The sequence below is a fragment of the Arachis hypogaea genome, chromosome 12 (genome assembly GCF_003086295.3).
Source record: "Arachis hypogaea cultivar Tifrunner chromosome 12, arahy.Tifrunner.gnm2.J5K5, whole genome shotgun sequence".
Lineage (NCBI taxonomy): Eukaryota > Viridiplantae > Streptophyta > Magnoliopsida > Fabales > Fabaceae > Arachis > Arachis hypogaea.
Window position 1 is genome coordinate 85960513 of NC_092047.1, and position 21894 is coordinate 85982406.

Here is a 21894-nt window from a genome sequence, read left to right on the forward strand (position 1 = left end):
GTACGACTTAATTTCAAAGTAAGTACAACTATACATTCAAGTATTTTTGGAAATCAAGTCTAATCAAATTGGTCTAAACTCAATAAAACCTACTTTTATCACACTAGTGTATACATACGTGCGCTTTAATAATGTAAAACATATATTTTTTTATCTTTGTCTTCTCTGTATTTTCTTCCTCATCATCTTCCTCTTCTTTCTTCTTCCTTCTTCGTGCAAGCAGTCTTCTTCTTTTTCTCTTTCGTATCGTTATCACTAATAACACCAATATTTTGCTAATATCTTTATTGGTTCTGATTTTCTCTGGTGTCATTATTAAATAATTTTGGTTCATTTTTTAGTTTATTTTGGTTCATTTGTGAATTAATTTTGGTTCATTTATGTGTTAATTGAGATTTACCTGATGTTGTTGATAAGTATTGACCAAAATTTTTATTTCTTAAGTAATTTCAGTTCATTTCTTAGTTTATTTGAAGTTCATTTGGATTCAGAAATGAATTCGATAATTGAGGTTTACTTAATACTGTTGATAAGTATTGACCAATTTTTTTAGCAAAGAAGAATGAAGTTATTCATTATCACTTTATTCAATTGCATTAGATTCCACTCTATTCCATTCAATTGGTTCAGATTTGAACAAGCAATAAAAAAAAAACTCAATCAATAAAAACACATCAAATTAATTTCTGAATCTAAATGAACCTCTTAAACTAAGAAATGAACCAAAATTACTTAAGGAATAAAAAATTTGGTCAATACTTATCAATAGCATCAAGTGAATCTCAATTAGCACACAAATAAACCGAAATTAGTTCAGATTTGAACAAATAGTAAAAAAGACTCTATCATTAACAAAAACACATCGAATTTATTTCTGGATCCAAATGAACTGAAATTAAATTAAGAAATAAACTGAAATTACTTAAGGAATAAAAAATTTAGTCAATACTTATTAGCAGCATCAAGTGAATCTCAATTAACACACAAATGAACCGAAATAAATTAAGAAATAAACTAAAATTATTTAATGATAGCACCAGAGAAAATCAGAATTAATAAAAATATTTGCAAAATATTGGTGTTATTGGTGATGACGATAACGAAAAGAAAAAGTAAAAGAAAAGACTCAACATTAAGGAGGAGGAGGAGGAAGAGTGTGTGTGGGAGGGGGGGGGAAGAAGAAGAAATTGTGTGCGCGAATTTAGTAGAAGAAGAAGGCGCGTAATTTAAAAAGTTGTTATAATAATTTTGTTAAGTATTTTGCTTGACGTAAAACTTTATTGCTTCAAAATTAAATGCAGCCTATAAGATAGGGTTAAAGTAAAAATGTTATCAAAAAGTTAAGTGCATATCAATTTGGTTTTTGAAAGTTTAAACGTTTCAACTTTCAAATTGGTCTTTAAAAGACATAACTATTAATTAAACTATGACAATTGATATAATTACTATTTAGTTAGGTTTTCTACTTATCTTTTAGAAGTAAGAATAAGTAAATATTAAAGTTGGTTTTTAATAAATTTTAGAATGGATATTTTGATTTTTAATAAAATTTTATTATTCAATGAAAAATCTCGAAAATGATCAGATTAGTCTTTTGCCGCTTTTAATAAAATTTTTAGTATCCTTAGTAGACAAATAAATTTATAACAAATTTTATTATAAAATAATTTAGTTCTCAAAAATATAATTATAAGAAAAGAGACTAATTCGCTTTCGAAGACTTCTAAAATAATAAAAAGTTATTAAAGATCAAAATGTTTGATCCAATTATAGTTATATATTATGAATTGAACCCTTCATTTCATAATTAATACTATACTGGTCAAATAAAACAGTAACGGTTCAAATATGTATTTGGGCATTTCATTTCATCCAGTAGCTGAATATGCACTTGGTTATTTGGCATTCCAGCCATCCCTGCACATGAAGAGTCTTATCAATATGGCAGGGTGGTGGAATAATACCAAACATCCATAGGAGAACAACGTTTTTTTTAACAACATAAATAATAAGTTAAAAAAAATTAATTTTAAATTAATTAGATATAATTTTTGTTAATAAACCTGAAATACGACCCGATATTGCTTTCCTCTACCATATTCTTTGATTTCTTGCTCTCCTAGCTTCCCACATTTTCCTCCTTCTCTTTGAGCCACACTTTGAATATTCGAAAATAGCATAATGCCATATTGGCGTCTCTCTCCAACTTTGGGCAATTATTCAATAAAAAGAATGTATCATCATAACGATCATGATCAACGTGACTTTCTTCAAGATAACTTTGATAAGATGCCATATTTTTGTTAAGAGAATAATTAGAATCAAATTAGATCAATTAATATCACTTGTATTTATATAACATATCTGTATATTAATTGTAGGATTCTATATCTTTATTACTTTGATTCTTCTAGCAGCTATATATATCCCTTGTACATTGTACTTTTTCTCAACCTGAATAATACACAAATCCTTTCTCTAGTTTAGTCTCTTGTTTCTAACATGGTATCAAGAGCTTTGGTATTTTTTTTTCAGAAACAAATGGTTTCTAGCTCCTTTATTTTGTCTCCTCCGGCAGTACTTTGTCTTCACTTTTCGACTTCTTCCCAATGCTTTGGTTCGTCACTGCCGCCACCATCGCCTTCTCCTCATCGTAACGTTTCCAACGCCACCAGAATCACCGCCGGACGCGCTAGTTGAAGTTGCCTGTCCGCTTGAAGACACTCTCCTTCCAGACGCCTCTAGCGCCGTCGAATCAGCACCCCAGATCAATGGTTCCGCGTCGCGCCACGTGTCATCCTGACGCTCCAGGACCCGTGCTCGACCCAATCCGCTTCGCAACCCACGTGCCACCCCCGCCCCGTCAGCGCTGACGTGTTCTTCTGCCTCCAATCACGTAGCGCCACATGTCATTTCCTGCTGACGTGGTGGCTGACATGGCAGACAAGTGGGACTCTCTCTAAGGTTTTTTGGTGAGCTCTTTCCGATTCTGCACTCAGATTTCTCATTTTCTGCTCCAAAATTGTAGTTTTCTCTCCTCTCTTTCATCTCTGTGACTACTATTATGGAAAAGTCATATGTTTTTACTGTCACAGACAGAAAGGGTAACTTCTGTCGAAACTGTAACCGTTCCGGGCACCTCTTCTCTGACTGTCCCTCTGTTGAATGTCGCACATGCCACCAGAAAGGTCATATTAGCTACCATTGTTCACAACTGTTATGCCGTTATTGCAAGCTCTCAGGACATTTGATTACTATCTGTCCTACTCGCCCACCACGTCCTGATCAACTTAAATATCATTCTCGTCCCACGTTCTCCAAGATTGTGCCTGCTTCTGCTGTTGCTGCTACTACTAAATCTACCACCTCTGCTCCTCTCAACCCGTCTCCTGTCTCTCTATCTGCTATTACGTCTCTTCTTTAGCATCTTCTCTCCCTTTCTAGTAATACCCCTGCTGCTTTTTCGACTCCTCCAGGTAATTCTAAATGGTATTTTGACTCGGGTTGCTTTAATCACATGTCTCTATTGCGTAATCTTTTTTCGTCTCTGTCTACCACTACAAATGCACCTTCTATCAATACTGCTAATGGTTCCCTCTTGCATGCAACACACAAGGGTTCTATCTCCCAGCCGACTCTTAATCTTCCTGATACTTATTATATTCCCAAATTAAACTTTAATCTTATTTCTGTTGGTCAACTTGTTGATCTGGGTTTTGATGTCACTTTTTTCATTTCTGGTTGTCGTGTATAGGATCGTCGGACGGGACAAATCATCGGGACTGGACGTAAAGTCGGAAGGTTGTTTGAACTCGAGAATCTTCATATTCCTCCTGTACCAAATCTCTGTGCAGCTTCTTCTCCATCTACCCTTCACTTATGGCATCAACGTCTTACCCATAGCTCATTAGGAAAATTGCATCCTCTTGTGTCTCAAGGTGTTTTGGGTCAGATTCCTAATGAATCTTTTGATTGCATTTCTTGTCAAACTGCCAAACAACCTGCTTTATCTTTTCATAATAATTCCTCTCTTGCTTGCTCTCCTTTTGTTCTCATTCACTCTGATGTTTGAGACCCCGCTTCCACTGCTGCTATGGGCAGAGCTCGATACTTTGTTATTTTCATTGATGATTATTCATGTTTTACTTGGGTTTATTTGATGACTAATCGCTAAGAGTTACCTCAGATTTATATTAACTTTTTCACTATGATTAAAACTCAGTTTTCTAAGGTCATTAAGGTTTTTTGACGCGATAATGCTATGGAATACTGTGATTCCAAACTTTTAACCTTTCTTGCAGAATATGGTACTTTATATGAGTTTTCTTGTCCTGGTACGTCTCAATAAAATGGCCGAGCTGAACGCAAAAACCATTACATTCTTGACTCTGTTCGTGCAATACTTTTTCTTCTTCGTGTCCTGAGCGTACTTGGGGTGAAGTTATTCTTACTGCTGTTCATGTTATCAATAGACTCCATTCTTCTGTTCTTGGTAACGTTACTCCCTTTGAGTGTCTTTATCATACCTCCCCAGATTATAGTTCTCTTCGAGTTTTTGGTTGTGTCTGTTTTGTTCATCTTCAGCCTCATGAACGTAGTAAACTTGAACCTCGGGCTCGTATGTGTTGTTTCCTTAGTTATGACACTGAACACAAGGGTTATCATTGTTGGGATCCTCTCTCTAAACATATTCGTATATCTCGTCATGTTGTCTTCTGGGAGCATCACATGTTTTCTCGATTCTCCTCATTTGAGTCCATTCCTCCTATTCAGTCACCTTTTTTCACTAACCCTAATGTTGATCTTTTTCCTAGTGATGATTCTACAGATTCTATCTCGAGTCACCCTCTACAGCCTCCTGTTCTTCCGCCTTCTCCATCTCCCGATGATTCTAGACCGGACAACGATCCTTCTCCTACCGTCATGCCTCCTCCTTCCACTCGTTCTTCTAGGGTAAGAAATCCACCTCTTCATCTTCTTTATTATCATTTTTTTCTACTATTCTTCATCAACATGAACCTAAGTCATTCAGAGAAGCTTCCAGAAATCCAAATTGGCAACAAGCAATGCAGGAAGAAATACAGGTACTTGAAAAAACACACACTTGGAATTTGGTTGATCCTCCTTCTAATCAGGAAGTTGTGGGAAGCAGATGGGTATACAAGATCAAGACTCGCTTTGATGGTTCTATTTATCGTTATAAGGCACGATTGGTTGCTCAAGGTTGTACGCAAGAGTATGGTATTGACTATGAAGAGACTTTTGCTCCTGTTACTCGTCTCACATCTGTATGAGCTCTTCTTGTCATTGCTGCGGTCAAAAAATGGTCTCTCAGTCAGATAGACTTGAAGAATGCATTTCTTAATGGAGATTTAAAAAAGAAGGTCTATATGAAACTCCCTCCGGGTTATCCTTGTCCTTCTTGCAAAGTTTGTCTCCTTCGCAAGGCACTCTATGAACTTAAGCAAGCTATCTGTGAATGGTTTGACAAGTTTAGCACTATCATATACAATCTTGGTTTCACTTGCAGCCCTCATGAGAATGCTCTCTTCATTTGTAAAAGCGAACATGGAGTTGTTCTCCTACTTCTGTATGTTGATGACATGATCATTATTGGAGATTATGTTGATGGTATCTCTAATCTCAAGGCGTCCCTTCAGCGTACTTTTGAGATGAAAGATCTTGGTTCTCTCAGCTATTTTCTTGGTTTAGAAGTCATATCCACCGATGATGGCATCTATCTCTCTCAAGTTAAATATGCTTCAGATCTTCTTGCTCGAGCCGGAATTACCGATAGTCGCACTGAGTCTACTCCTCTTGAGCCTAATGTTCGAGTTACTCCTATGGATGGCACTGTTTTGGATAATCCTATTCTTTATCGACAGCTAGTTGGAGGATTCGTCTACTTAACTGTCACCTGACCAGACATCGCCTATCCAGTTCATGTTCTTAGCCAGTTCTTGTCAGCTCCTCGTACTACTCACTATGTGGTAGTTCTTCGTATTCTTCACTACATTAAAGGCTTCCATGGCCTTTATTTTTCTGTCCATTCATCTTTATCCCTTCAGGTGTACTCAGATGCTGATTGGGCTGGTGATCCCACTGATCGTCGTTCCACTACTAGTTATTGTTTGTTTCTTGGCAACTCTCTCATTTCCTGACAAGCTAAGAAGCAAACATTCACTGCTCGATCAAGTACAGATGCTGAATATTGTGCTTTTGCTGACACCACTATTGAAGTTATCTCAATTCGTTGGTTTCTCAAAGACTTGGGTGCTCCTCAATCATCCCCAACTGATATTTTTTGTGACAACCGCAGTGCTATTCAGATTGCCCATAATAATGTGTTTCATGAACGCACCAAACACATTGAGATTGATTGTCACTTTGTTCGGCAATGAATCCTTATTGATGCTATTCGTCTCATCGCTGTTGGAACACTGTATCAGACTGCTGATATCTTCACGAAGGCTCATCATCCGACTCGTTTTCGGACTCTGTTATCCAAACTCAAGATGGTATCCTTAGCTCCCATCTGAGTTTGAGGGGGATGTTAAGAGAATAATTATAATCAAATTATATCAATTAGTATCATTTGTATTTATATAGCATATCTGTATATATATTAATTGTAGGATTCTATACTTTTATTACTTTGATTCTTCTAGCAGCTATATATACCCATTGTACATTGTACTTTTCCTCAACCTGAATAATATACAAATCCTTTCTCCAGTTTAGTCTCTTGTTTCTAACAATATAATGTTGTTAAAATAAGTGAGGCGCTGGAGTGAACACTCTCTTCAACGATATGCAATTATCAACACCTAAGTGAAAGAGCGATAGTGGAATTTGAGGTAGTGATTGGAGCCTTTGCCAATTCCTTAAGTAGAAATGTTTCAAGTGTAGAAGATGTTTGATACTTTTGGATATGCTCTTCACCTTATTTCTATCAACTAAGACATGTCAGCTGTCTGAAACATACTTCAGATACGCACATTTTTACATGTTCAGGTACTGAAGGTTGGAAGATAACGAGGACCATGCAGATGCAGATGCAAAAGCTTTTTCATGTTAAAAATAAAATAAAACAAAAGTAAAAGATTATGATTTTGACAAAATATATCTTTACATTTGTTTTTTTTTATAAAATTAACCTCTGAATATCAACTCAAATTGATAAAATGGTCTAGTCATTAATTCGTTACACTGAATTATTAGATCATTTTGTCAAACGGAATACATATTTATAATTTATTTTGTCAAAATTAGATTTTTTTGAGTATTAAAATGATTATATATTTATAAAATACAATAAAAAAACTTTAGCACTCTCATCATACAAGATTAAATACTTCTTATTTTGCAAATTTTGAGTAATTATAATGTTAGTCTTTCAAACAAAATGACGATAATTTTTTGTATTTACTTCAATATATATTGAAATATCTTACCTGGAAGTCTTTTGAGCCTTTAGCAAAGCTCCAAGTTCACACTAACAAGCTTGGGGAGAGAGAAAACTAATGGGTGAACTAACTGACACCAAATTTTCACAAAACGAAAGAGATGATTCTTTAAGACTTAAGGCTTTACACAATTCTGGAATCTCCCTTAATTTTATGGAATTATCAAGGATAATAATCCTTCTTAGATTTGGTGGGTTCTATAATCAATTGAAAGAAACAAAATCTCACTCACTCCTAAATGTATATTTATTTTATGGCTGGGTAAATGATTGAAAAGTAAATAAGTAGACGAGAGAGTTTTGTTAAGGAGTTTCATGACTCATGAGTCATGACTGATGAATATATAAAAAAAATTAAAATTATTTATATTTTTGTATTTTATTACGTATTTATTTATATAATTATATTAACTACAGAATAAATAATAAAATATAAAAATATAAATAATCTTAATATCATATATATAAGTGTGATATGAAATTTATTTTATTTATTAAAAAGTCTCTAATTCTTTAATATCGTGTAAAATTACATTACATGTCACAGTGAATGGTAATGCAAATTTAAATTAGAAATATTACTAGAAGGTTTCAACACTCATTGATGTTTATTCTCTTATTCTCAAATAACCATCTGTCATTTTGTGTTTTTTGTTAAGTGATTATTCATTTAGATTTTTTTTTTAATATGTGGCATCAATTTTTTATTTATTTTTAATTATACTTCTATTTAATAAAATGAATAAACTAAGTGAATATGAACAATATTAGTAAAATAATAATAAAAAAAATACAACATGTTCCTTTTATTTTATGTATAGAAAAAAATTGTTGAATGCCTGCAGCTCTTCTTAAAGCAAAAGAATGTAAATAATGAAAGGTGAATACTATGGTGCCTATAACTTTCTACCTAAATTACTAAAAAGGATAAATAAATAATTTTTAATAAATTTTACATGATTTATTTTTTATTTTAAACATTTTATTTTTTACTTTAAAAGAAAAGTTAGGCAATTTAGACACCATAACAAAGGTACCATAGAACTCACTATAATGAAATCATCTTTATTCTGATGCCATGTCAACAAGAAATAATAATAATAAAAAAAAATAAAAATATTATTTGTACACTAAAATCAACCACTATATATGTATTATTTAATTCATTTTCAATAAAAAAAGGAAAGGAGTGGGGTTGCCATGGATTAAAGTCTTCGTTGGAAATCCAAAACATCGCAGTCGTTCAAGAACACATTTTCATTTGGACGTAAAGCTTGCAAATATTCATCGACGGACGAGCTATATACCAACCTTCTCAAGAACACATCACATTAGTATCCTTCCAATTAAAGTGATACAAAAGTGAGGGCAATTTACACATATAAAATGATTGAAGAAAACGTTTACGCAAATACAACATTGGCAATTTTCAGACGCAAATGCAACAAACGCAACTATATATAATCCGCTACACCCTGCAGCGAAACTTAATTGCACGTAATCCGCTACAGGGTATCGCGGATTACGTTGAGGGCGGGGTTACTCATAAACCGCTACACCCTGTAGCGGTTTATGACCAAATGGCGTTTCTGCATAATCCGCTAGAGGGTCGTCGCAGGCGCCGACTAGAGTTCCAGCGTCCGATATGCCGGATAACAGACGTTTGGAGCGGAGACGACGCATCGGTACACGTGCCACTGATCGCGACTGGCGCTGGCTAGACGACATGATGCAGGAGGAGCAGGTTGGTGGTGATGACGGAGGCTAGGCATATCATCGCCTTCGTCGATCTTCGGCTAGACGACGGGCTGCTCGTGGTGGAGGAGCACCTCCCGTCCACCACGATGACGAGGCAGGATCGTCCCGTCGGCACCCTACAGACACTCATGTTGGTGGCACCGCGGAGGCTAGTATGGGTGGTATACCTTTTACCCACGTATCTAGCTCTCAGGTACTACATGGGTGTAGCACACAGCTGTTAGCCAATCTTGCTACCACTTCTTTCACCATGGATTTGGACGATCAGTTGGGTGGACCCCAGTTCTATGCGGATTTTGCTGAGATCATACGGGGTGACGACGTTCATTAGTACCAGAGCCCGATTCCAGGCGGCCCTTCAGACCCTACGAAGTATAGGCCACAGCCAGCGGATATGCCTGAGACCTAGGTTCCTAAGACCTAGCTCCCGGTCGACTTGAATGAGCCCGCAGGCAGCCTGTACGACACTTGGTTCGGGATGGGGGGACGCCACCATCTGCATTTGGAGTTGGGGCACAGGAGGCTCCGCCGGGAGATCGACGAGCGGTTAGAGTTAGGCGTCCGACTCGATGTGGCACAGGCTCGCACCTACTTGGTCCATTCAGAGGCGACCATGATGTTGACGGTGACCAGCAGTAGCGTCCGATTCTCTTAATTTCCGACAGTTATCCATGTATGAATTATGACTTATTTATTTTCTGTTAGGGTTAACGATTTGTGACAGTTATATCTGTATTAGTTATGTGGTTATACATGTATTATTTTTGTACGAGTTACTGCGAATGACGATTATATTTTGTATCAATTCGTGCATTTTGCATCATGGGTTTTAAACCCTAATATATAAACACCACTATACTCATAATCCGCTACAGGATGTAGCGGATTATGCAGAAACGCAATTTGGTCATAAACCGCTACAGGGTGTAGCGGTTTATGAGTAACCCCGCCCTCAACGTAATCCGCGATATCCTGTAGCAGATTACGTGTAATTAAGTTCCGCTGCAGGGTGTAGCGGATTATATATAGTTGCGTTTTTTGCATTTGCGTCTGGAAATTGCCAATGTTGCATTTTCTTCCAAACCAAATTGAATCAACTCAATTTTTGCCCTTAAAAATCATTTTCAGTATGCAAAAATCTCTCAGGTTCAAACGACTTAGGGTTAGCCAAACACTTGATGAGTCTCTTCCAATAGACCACACATTAATTAGGATTCGTGCACTTTTGGAAACGGTGAAGCCTCCTAACTCTACATCATCATTTGCTTTGTGGGGTACTAGAAATGGTGCCGGTGGATGAAGCCTCAAAGTTTCTTTCACAATTACATTAAGGTATGGCAGCTTTGAGATATGAGACTCTTCAACTTCTCTATTTTTCCCAAATGTTTCTTCAAGTTCTTCTCTAACTTTAAGCAATTTTTTTCGACTATGTATCAACTCTGCCATTGCCCATTCTAGTGTGCTTGATGTTGTGTCTATTGAAGCAACAAATAAATCCTAATGTAACATCAATATATTAAAAGGGTTAATTCATGAAAAGTTCACCAAATTATTATTTCCTAGGTAAGGTGAGCTTTAAATTGTGGTTAAAAATTAGTAACACATGTTCTAGTAACAAAAATTGCTAATATTTTTGTTGTTGTTAAATTTTAGAAAACTCATATTCATCAAATATTCCTTTATAAAATACAAGGGTATCGATACCTTTAGAATTTTCCTAACTACTAAGGTGAACATTTTCTGTTAACGTACAAAAATTAAAGACTTTAAACATTTCTATCTTATTAATCTTCATAAATACCCAATTACTAGCAAAAACATGCTTTTATAATTAAATCACAATTATTAAATATAATAAAAAATACCGGTTTATACCTTTTTAAAAATAAAATAAAATAAAATAAGGATGTGGGAGACAAACGCTCTATGAAAATGATATCTTGAAAATGCAAGGGGGAAATTGAATTGATAATTTAATATGCATATAATTCCAAACTTATTGATGATGCACCGTTTAAGAATTAAATTTGATCCTGACCTGACATGTGAATTTAAGTCTAGGGAAAGTCTAGCGAGCCAGCATATTTATTAAAATTTGGCTAACATTTAGTTAGTAAAAGAAAAATGAGTGATTTTTCACTATTAGATGAAATCTCACACCATTAAATATATTATTAATGGTTAATTGATGGCTACAACTCACAAAATTTGCTGGCCCCTAACATTCCTCTCTAAGTCTATCCTTATCATTCAACAACGGCAAGGCGTCTGAATTAATTTTTTTTTGTTATTTATTTATTTGATTTTGTATAATTTTTATCGTATATTCTTGAATAATTAGTATATGCTTTGTTTATTATTGTTATTTTTTTATAATATAATTATTTATTGTATTAGAAAGATCAAATTAAATAAAAAAAAAACTAAAAAATTATAATCGAAAGAATACTAAATTTTAACACATAATTAATTTTTTTTAAATTCAAAGCCAAAAGAATGTTGAGAAAAATGTAGTTTAATTTTATCTAATATAAATTCATGTTTTTTTAGTAATATAAATTTAAGTAAAAAGCACATAAATTAAAATTATTAAAAAAGATATAAATTTATATATATTACTCAAAAGTCAAAATTATATTTTTTTTAACATTTTTTTAGTTCTCATTTTTTTAAAAGAACTTAAATTTATGTGTTAAAATTTAGTAATTTTTTGAGTTTTGATTATATTAATATTTTTTAATATTTTTTATTTAATTTAATATTCTTAATGAAATAAATAATTTATATTATAAAAAAATGATGATAATAAGCAAAGTACATGCAAGAACATACAGTATTTTATTTGGCTTACTATTGTTATTTTTTATAATATAAATTATTTATTCTATTAAAAAAATAAATTAAATAAAAAATATTAAAAAAGAGTACTGAAAAATTATAACAAAAATAATATTAAATTTTAACACATAAATTTAATATTTTTTGGTTATAATTATTTAGTATTTTTTATTTAATTTGATCTTTTTAATATAATAAATAATTTATATTATAAAAAATAACAATAATAAACAAAGTACGTAATAATTCAAGAAAATATAATAAAAATTATACAAAACTAAATAAAAAAATAACAATTTTTTAAAATAAATATGTATAAATAAAAATAATTAATTTTTTTTTATATAAACAGTGACTACTAAAAATTTCATAAAAAAAAAAATATGCATCAGAAAACACAAATAGTGACTTTTAGACGAAATGTTAATTATTAAAAGGTATTCAGTTTTCATGTTTCACATAAATCGTTTTACCCTTTTGGGGTTATTTTTTTATACAAAAATCGTATTATAGGTGTGAGGTTTATTATTCTGTAAGTAAATCGTCCCATTATTCTATGTTTAAAGTTGAACAAGCCTAAATTTTTAGGAACAATTTATATGTATAAGTGGAAATTCCTTATTCTAAAATGAGTTATGCTTATTTTTTGAAAAAAAAATTTTAAGTATAAATCATCCTAAACTGTCATGGTTAACCAATTAATATAAAATATACTTTTTTTAATATGATTTATATAAGGTTTAATTACTCTGCAGGTCTCTATAGTTTCATCGAATTTTCAATTAGGTCCCTATACTTTTTTTCTTTTCAATTGGGTCCCTATACATTAATTTTTTTTTCAATTTAGTCCTTGTCTTAAACGTCAAAAAAATGTTAGTAAATTGTGAAATTATTTGTATACCCTTAGGGACCCAATTGAAAAGAAAAAAAAAAAGAAAAAGTATAGGGACCTAATTGAAAATTCGATGAAACTATAAATATTCAATAAAATATATTCCTATAATCCCTATTCAATGATTTTACGACATGAAAGATATTTCTATAATCCTTTTTATTTTGTTACTATCATATTTGTAACAATTACATTCTGAATGCATCTTCATTTGTTAAAAAAAAATCTGCTAGTGTTTACAATTTCACAAGATTTTTGGGAAGATATGCAGATGACAATTTTAATGATATTTTGGATGAAAGCTATAATAGAAAAGATTACAATATGTCCTGGTTCGATTCCAAAAGTGAGATATACATCCAATCTCCACAACAACAAATAGTAGAATTTATGGTAGAATTTTTCACTATAATCGAATTTAAGTTACAAATATCAATTCAAACCAAATACAAAACAAAATTCTCAAACACCTCATGACTTTTTTTAGATATTCTCACATCTTAGCTCTCTTGCCTTTCTCATGACAGAAGTTGATACTCACTTTTTAAGCTCTCTCTTTCTTATAAATAGAATAATTCATATCAGCTATCCTAAAATAGAATGAAATGATGAAAACATGAAAACTCTTTCTTATAAATAGAATAATGATGAAGACATGAAAAAAGATAATTGCACAATATCAGTCAAAATATATAACTAAGTTTTTCCTTCCTTTTTTTCTTTGTACACTTTCTGCCTATTTTGACAGTGTTCCCTAATGCATTTCCATTCTCAAGTCCTGTTTGTAACACCCTAACTACCAAAGCTCACGCTTCCGGCTGCGCGACTCTGATAGCTCGGACATTACGACGACTTTTATACTATTTAATACTAAAATATGAGCCTGTTTAAAATTTTAAACCGCAATATACCGCTTCCAAAAATACTTTCGTTCGATGACGTACATTCACAGAATACCATACAACTTACAAAAGTTCATAAAGAGTACATCCATATATATACACATATATATATAAATAATATTATAAGCATTAGACAATACAATTCCTATCCCTCTTACAAAATATCTCAAGATAAAGGCGAGGGTACAAATAATAGTCTAAAGCAATACAGAGCATTTCAACCACAACTAAAAGAACTCTTCGTAACTTCTGCGCCCATATCCTGAAAGGGGAAAAATGTAGGGGGGTGAGAACATCATCCTCGAAAGGGTTCTCAGTAGAGGGTTTTTGGGAATTACTGTAATAGGATACATGAAGATAAACCGTACCAGTGATTAATAACCTTCTTATGCCTCTTTTCAAAAATACGGTTTTCAAAAAAAGTAAAGTCAAAAATCTTTACTGAAAGAGGAACCATTCAATTCTCAAAACTCAAAAGCCTTTCAAAACGGTTTATCTATGCGGGACCAAAATAGCCTTTCATAATTTTATTCCAAACCAGAAACACAAAACCGAAATCAACCATCAGTTCATCTCTTTCTAGCCACGGCCCTAGGCCTAAACAATCCAACCAACAACCAGTCACCACAAATCCAACAGAGTCCCAGGTGCAAACACAGATAGAAAGTTCAAGCACAAACAAACAGTTATTACAAGTAGAACAGTTAGCAATTAATCACATAGGCAAACCAAGTATAATATGCACACCCAACCAATGTCACACAAATGCATATGATGCATGCCTGTCCCTAGTGGCTGATGATATCATCTGTCGGTTATAGAGCCAACCCGACAAGTCCTGGTAGCTAACCATTGGACTGTCCCTCTGTCGTGCATCCCCAACTCGAGTTATACTCATCATAAACTTGATCATAATCATGATCCATATCCATCACCCTCACTGGTGAATATTTACAGGGGCGAGCTCATCCGGGCTTTCACAGTGCCCGGCCACACTTACGACATAGGGTCAACAGAGTATCAAGTCTCAACCTGGAGCACGTGGTGGCTAGCCACTGCTACTACCCAGGGAAACTCGTATCTCAGATAGTGGAAGTGCAAAAATCACAATTATCAATATCTCAGCATATATGCATTCATTCTCAACCATGGATCAACATCCATCTCAGCCATCCGGCTCACGGTTCAATCCAGAACCAGCCAATATTCATATCATACACAGCCATTCCGGCTCACGGTTTAATCCAGAACCAACCAATATGTATAATCATACACAGCCATTCCAGCCCATAACAAAACAGCACTTCCACCGTTCAACATCATTAAATTCATAAAACCGGCATTTAAGCCATAAATCACTTTTCTCAAGCCATTTCACTTTGAAATCAAATTTCAACTCTTTTTAGCCTTGGCTTTAAAGATCTCATTTCTCAAATTATCTCAGGCTCATAAGCCACTTTTACTCAAGGAAAATTCCCTTTTTAAAACAAAGCCACTCTCGGCATTCTCTTTCCAAAACTTCCAAAATCATGGCAAGTTAAGGATTTGTTTCACAGTATTCAAAATCATCCATCCAACGATGGGATTTTATAACAAAAGTTTTTCGGCAGAGTCCCAAGTCTTTAGGGGAGAATAACATAACTCATTTTGCCAAGTTCATTTAAATTCATTAAAAACCTTGGCTTCCTGATTTGAGTAATAAAATAGAATCTAAGCCAAATCGAGTCACATAATCATTTACTTCTTTCAAAGGCTTTTCCTTTTACTTAAACAAAAACCAGCTTCAACCCCATGAGGGATTCTAAAGCATTTCAACTACTCAGAAACTGTTTTAGTCTTGCTAAAATTCAAAACTCGAGGAGTACTTAAACCTTTCCGAAAACACTTTAAAATGAGACTTGTCAATAGACACTCGGGTCCTTTCAAAACCATTGAAACTTCTTTAATTGAAAACCCCAAGTCAAATTCGAAGGCATAAACCTTTTTCACATTCCAACGGCCTTAAGGCATAAGTTTCGTTTAAATAAATTGTTCACAAAGGAAATGTAATACCTTTCTTGAGAAACAAGACTAAATCACAGTTTCCTTTTTAATAACTCATTTCAAAGGCATGAATCATCCTTTTCTTGATAATTCGAATAGAATAGTAGAAGTCTTTAACTCATCATTATTTCAGACAATATTTCAATAAAGACTCGGATTTTATAAAAATTTCGACAGCATCTCCCCTAAAACTTGGACTTTTGCCACCCGGTTCGGGTCCCCACTAAACCGTTTCTCATTTCTTTTCAACAGCTCAAAACCAGAAATCAATTCAAAGTAAGCTAAATCCAACAGTCACCTCAATGGCATATCTCAAGGAAACCATTTCAAAATCAGCTCAATATCAACTGATTTAACTCATTTCCAAAGCTTTAAAGAAACGGCTCACTAACAAATCATTTGTCCAAAACCGAGTCGATTAAAGTAAACCAGGCTAAATTCAAAAGTGCATTCGACTTCTCCAATCATCAAAATAATTAACTCAAATCAAATCAATCCTCAACGGATTAAACTTAGATTTCAAATCTTTAAAGAATCAACTTCAAACATTACAATTCACAAAGCCGCACAACAATTCAGCCAAACCAACATCCATAATCATTCGAGTCAACCAAATAATACATAAGGCAGATACAATCACCAAATACTCAATATCTCACATCAGTATCCATATGTAATAATTCCAATACATAAAACATAGTTTTTGGAAAGCGCCCCTACCTCAAAACGCAAATCCATAACCCAAATGCCTCACAGGGTCCTTTCCGCCTCAACCCAGACTGACGGAAACCAAAACCTCAGCTCCCAGCCACTTTCACAATAACCATCGCAACACTATTCGCAACATATAATAATCAGGACTCGACCCCACGTTACTAAAATTCACATTCATTAACCAAACACAACGAAATACTAACGCGAGGCTTTCCGAAACATACTTACTGAAATGATAAAGGCAGCTGCGAACATCGAGCACGAAAGGTAAGCATGGATACACGACCCGATACTGAGGACTCAACAGCTATTTTCGGCGGCGGAGGCAAGGTGCGGCGACACCCAGCGGCTCTTCCTCCCTCCACGCGACTCAGATGACCACTGCAGCAACAAGCCGTGACTATGGTATTCTTGAAATTCAAAGGAAACAGAATCCATTAACAAGACCTTACCGGCAGTGTATTCCGGTGACGGTAAATGGCATTTTCCGGCGGCCAGGCACGGCGGCACTACTGATTTCTCCTCCAGGAATGGCTGTGACAGAACCAGAAACAGGGGAAAGGTTCACCGAATCAGTAATGGTTCTAATGGCGGCTTTTTCCGACGGAGGAAGCGTTAGCTTCGCGCAGCACGGCGGTTCCAACGGAGGCGGCGCCGGCGACGCAAGCACGGCCGGGTGCGATGGCTGGACTCCCAGCTCAGCCCCAGGTCTCTCGCATCTGCTCTGCTCCCGAGCTCTCCCTCTCTTCTCTACCGTAAATGACGGCGACTGTCTCGGTGGCAAAGGTGATGGCGGCACGGTGAGGACGACGGCGTTACCACACGGCGGCGCAAAGGGTCGTGCTCCTCGCGTCACTGGCCCGTGCTCTCCTCCCTCAATGTCGCGCAGTTTCTCTCCTCTGGGCTCCCTCGACAGCGACGACTCCTCGGCGACGGCGTGGCTAGGAGTGATGGTGTGACGAACAGAGGCGGCGGCGAGCTAGTCGGCGGCGCGATCGGCGACGAGGTGTGGGTCACAGCGCAGCCCTTCCCTCTCTGCCCGATCTCCCTTCTCAAGCTCACTCTCCCTCTCTGCCTCAATTTCTTTCTTTCATGGGAATGGGAAGGCGTGTGTGTTGCGTTCTGTTGGGGAAAGGGAGAAAGATCTACTGCTGCTGTTGAATGTGTTGGTTTGAGGAAGAAGAGAAACCATGGGTGTTGCCCCGTGGGTGAAAGGGAAGGCAGGTGGGGTTTCGGCTGCTGGGATGGAGGCCTCAGGGTTTCATTCATTTTTGAAAACTAGGGTTAAGGGCATTTTTGTAATTTCATGTAAGAGTAGGGATAATATAATAATTGAAACCCAAATTAAATCCAACACTATTTGTACATAGAAAATACTATTTGCTCATCAATTTTACAAATCATTTTCAATAAAATCCCCAAATCCAATAACTAGAAATAATATAATTAAATCATTTATTTTCCAAAGCAGCAGTATTAATATTTAAAATACTACTTATCCAATCCAAATCATATAAAATCCTTATTACTTCATAACTATCAACTTTATAATTCAAATATAGAAAATAATCTAATAATTATAAAATTGGATAATAAATCTCAATTTATTTCAAATTCAATAAGTTAAAACTACAGAAACACTGAATTTGAAATTAGCTAATGATAGCCCTTTTTCAAAGGTTTTGGGTCTTACACTGTTGCATTTGCTATTGCACCCACTGGACCACCATTTACTTGACTTGAGCCTGTAGCTGCAGTTCCAAGCCCACTTGGAGCTTCAGTACCTTGCTTGGAATCCTCCATTGAATTGGTTTGGGCTTCTGGTTGCATAGCATTAGGATCCTCAGCATAAGCATTTCCGTCGCCAGTATTCGAATAACTTAAGGCATAAGCTGAATTGGCTTGAGTAGCAGCCTCTGCAGCAGGCTCAGCAACAGTAGAAGCTGCTTCCTGAGTAGGGTTTGAGGCAGAGTCACCAAACCCAGCAGCAGCATGTGTCTCAGCTGCAGGTGCTTCGGTAACTACTGTTTCACTATCTCCCATAGTTGAATAAGCAAGCCTTCACCTTCAAAGGCTTAATGAATCAAACAAGCAAATAGTAACGCGGTAATAATCCTACAGAAAAAGTTAACTAGCAGGTTAGAAATGGAAGGACAAAACTAAAGAAATTCATTATTGTTCTCACTATGCAGTGTTGCTCTAAATGCAAACATAGTTTCCCTAAATTATATATACAAGCATACAAACAAAAAAGATAATTCATCGCATTCTACAAAGGCTTAGAGCTGAATTAAATAGAATTCCTAAAATCTAGGAGTGCAACGAAGAGCGCATCACAAAATCACAGACTCACAGTAACAAGAATTCTGGGTACAGCATTTGGATTCAGAGCAAACATAATCATTAATTAGTACAAAATTTGAATTCTAATAAATAGCTACGACAAAACTTGGCTTAGGTTTTTCAGATTCTAAACCCTAATCGACACTGCAGATAGCACTGCAAGTACCTGAAGAGAGAGAGTGAGTGAGAGAGAGAGTGAGAAATTCGCAGAGAGTAAAGCCTTCTCTTTCTTCTTCAGCAACACAATCTGAAATTGGAAATTTGGAAATTATCAAACTAAGCCTGAATCAAGCTAAAATGAATTAAACTCACCTTGCGAAAGAACAAGCAAGGAGAATGCACTTCGTTGGTGAAAACAAATTCAGGAGCAGCAGTGACCACATGAACATCATGACCAGCAAGGATTAGATGCCTCACCACCTACATATATACATGCAATTGAAATTGAAATTGCAATTCAAACTTAAGTGCAATACAATATCCAAATAATGAATCATGAACGACAATGACAATGAGAATGAGGATGAGAAATGAGAGGTTACCTCCGCAACACGAGTTGCGTGGCCAAATTCATGACCAGTGACATAGTAAGCAAACACCATTTTCTGTGTGGAATAAACAGCAGCAGCACCATCGCCATCATACTCTTCCTGCTGCTTCATCCCCATTTTAATCCCCATTTTAATCGCTACCATTTTAATCGCTACCATAATTTTTTAGCAGCCACACGTTGTTGCAGAGCCAATCCAGGAAGCAAGACGGAGTTGAACATCGGTGATTCGAGGCGAGGCGCGGTGAGACAAGGCGAGACTAGGCAATGCAATGGGCAAGGCAGACAAGCGGAGCAGAGCACCCGTGGACCGTGGACCCGTGGACGATGCAGACGGACGATGACCACCCAACGACGGACAAGGACGACGCCACAGAAGACGGCAGCAGAGTGCGACGGAGGAGAAACTCAATTTGGATCTTAGGAAACTAACTTAGGGCTGGTTAGGGTTTTTTAATTTGGGGACAAAATACAAAGGGTATTATTGGTATTTTAAAAAAATAGAAGAGATCTTAATTAATTATTTTAATCTAATTATAAGAATATTTGATTTTTTAATAGAATATTCTGTTATTTTAAATAGATTTGTGACGGTAGGGACTAAATTAAAAAAAATAACGTATAGAGACCCAATTGAAAAGAAAAAAAGTATAGGGATTTAATTGAAAATTTGGTGAAATTATAGGGACCTGCAGAATAATTAAACCTTTATATAAATATAAAAATAGTTATACTATACATATAAATTTTTTTGGCTTACAAGTCCTACAAGTTAGGCCAAGTCCAACAAAAAATACTCTCATCCAAAAGAGAGTGTTAAACACGCGCGTCAGTGAACCGTTTTCAAAGTGCGCTATTCACCATTATGAACGACTCTTCTTCTTCCTCAATCAAAACCGCAACCTTCAAGATTCAAGGCACATTCGAAATCAACCACAATTCTGAAGAAACTTTCAAACTCCTCGCCAAAAGTTGACGAAATCAACAAGAAAACATCCAAATCTCCATAAAAAAACACAAAAAAAAGAAGAAACATTATTCAAGGTATTGTTTCACTGATCTTCTAGGTTTTTCACTCATTTTTCTTTTTGATTTCGAAGGCAAAGCATTATATCGTTGTATTTCTCTTTTTGTTTCACTGTTCTTGGTTTAGATTTGATATTACTATTCTAATAAAACTGTTCAAGTTGTTTACGCTGTTTTACGTACTTCCAGTGAATGATTTAACGTGTGTTTTCATATGTTTTTGTGCATGTTTGCATGTTTTGAAGTGAGTTTGTATACATATAAACTCTGTATTGTATTTCAAGTGAAATCATTTTTGGGTGTATATGGCCGATTTTTTAGTGTATATGTCGAAATTCGAATGTGACTGGTGCTTCTAGTGGCATTTCGAACTTAAATATCATTCTAAACTCATATAATATCATGTAATCCAAAAAAACTAGAGGTGCATGAGACTGATATATATATTAAGAGTATTGAAGTGTAATTGGTGCTGTTGTACTTGTGCTTGACCTTGTAATGTCATTGTATGCATGTTTGGTTGAGTTGAATATCATTTTGAACTCATTTAATTTCGTGTAATCGAAAAAATAATAAATGTGTATAGGATTGGATTTGGGTGTATGAGGTTGGTATTTGGGTGTATGTGGCTGGTATTTTGGTGTATGTGTCTGTTACTTGCCTGGTATTTTTATCTATTGACAATATTTCTTATTCCTTACAGTAAAAATGACAACCAAGAGTCAAGGTGAAAAAAATACAATGTAAGCACATATATATATATATATATATATATATATATATATATCTTAGAACAAGTTAATTTTTCCTAATGTAAATATAGGTTATTTAAATGACTCTCATTTTGCTTTGTTTACAGCAAACCAAAGAATTGAAATGTGCCATGCGACTATTGAGTGAAAAATTTGAAAAGATGAGCGAGGCAAAGAAGGCCATCGTTCGCGAATTAGGATTTGGTGGTCTCATGCACATCCCACCAATGAATGTACCATACAAACTGTTAAAGAAGTTGGCTAATTCCTTTAATTTGGACAAAAACAAACTGGACACAAGCCATGGTTCGTTTAAAGTTAAACCCAAAATAATAGGGGCTGCCCTTGGCCTCAATGCATCAGGTAACTGATTATAGAAAACCTCTATACTTGCATTCTCTGTAATCTATTCTTTGTAATATCTTATTCTGATCTCATGTAATCAAGCAATAAATTTAGGTGTATATGAGTGATATTTGGTGTATTTCAAGTGATTTGGAGTGTAAATTGTTTTCTTTTTTTTTATAGGAGATCTATTTTCCGATAAAGTGAAGTTTAAAGATCTTTCTGAGGAGAACAAAGTGATTTTTAGAAGGTTCCAAGGGAAGACA

At 35.1% G+C, this 21894-nt stretch overlaps 1 protein-coding gene across 1 annotated transcript; it reads right to left on the reverse strand.

Moving 5' to 3' along the window:
• Positions 1–18301: 18301 nt before the first annotated feature.
• On the reverse strand, positions 18302–19211 carry LOC112730196 (uncharacterized). The gene is made up of 2 exons (XM_025780295.2): positions 19122–19211; positions 18302–18727 (listed from the first exon to the last, which is right to left on the reverse strand). Exon 2 carries the CDS (start codon positions 18653–18655, stop codon positions 18302–18304), a length of 354 nt encoding a protein of 117 aa, XP_025636080.1. The 5' UTR covers positions 18656–18727; positions 19122–19211.
• Between the last annotated feature and the right edge of the window lie 2683 nt (positions 19212–21894).

What these genes read in the sequence shown, in the direction of transcription:
- LOC112730196 (XM_025780295.2), bottom strand. Translation starts at nt 18,655, where the DNA reads ATGGGAGATAGTGAAACAGTAGTTACCGAAGCACCTGCAGCTGAGACA.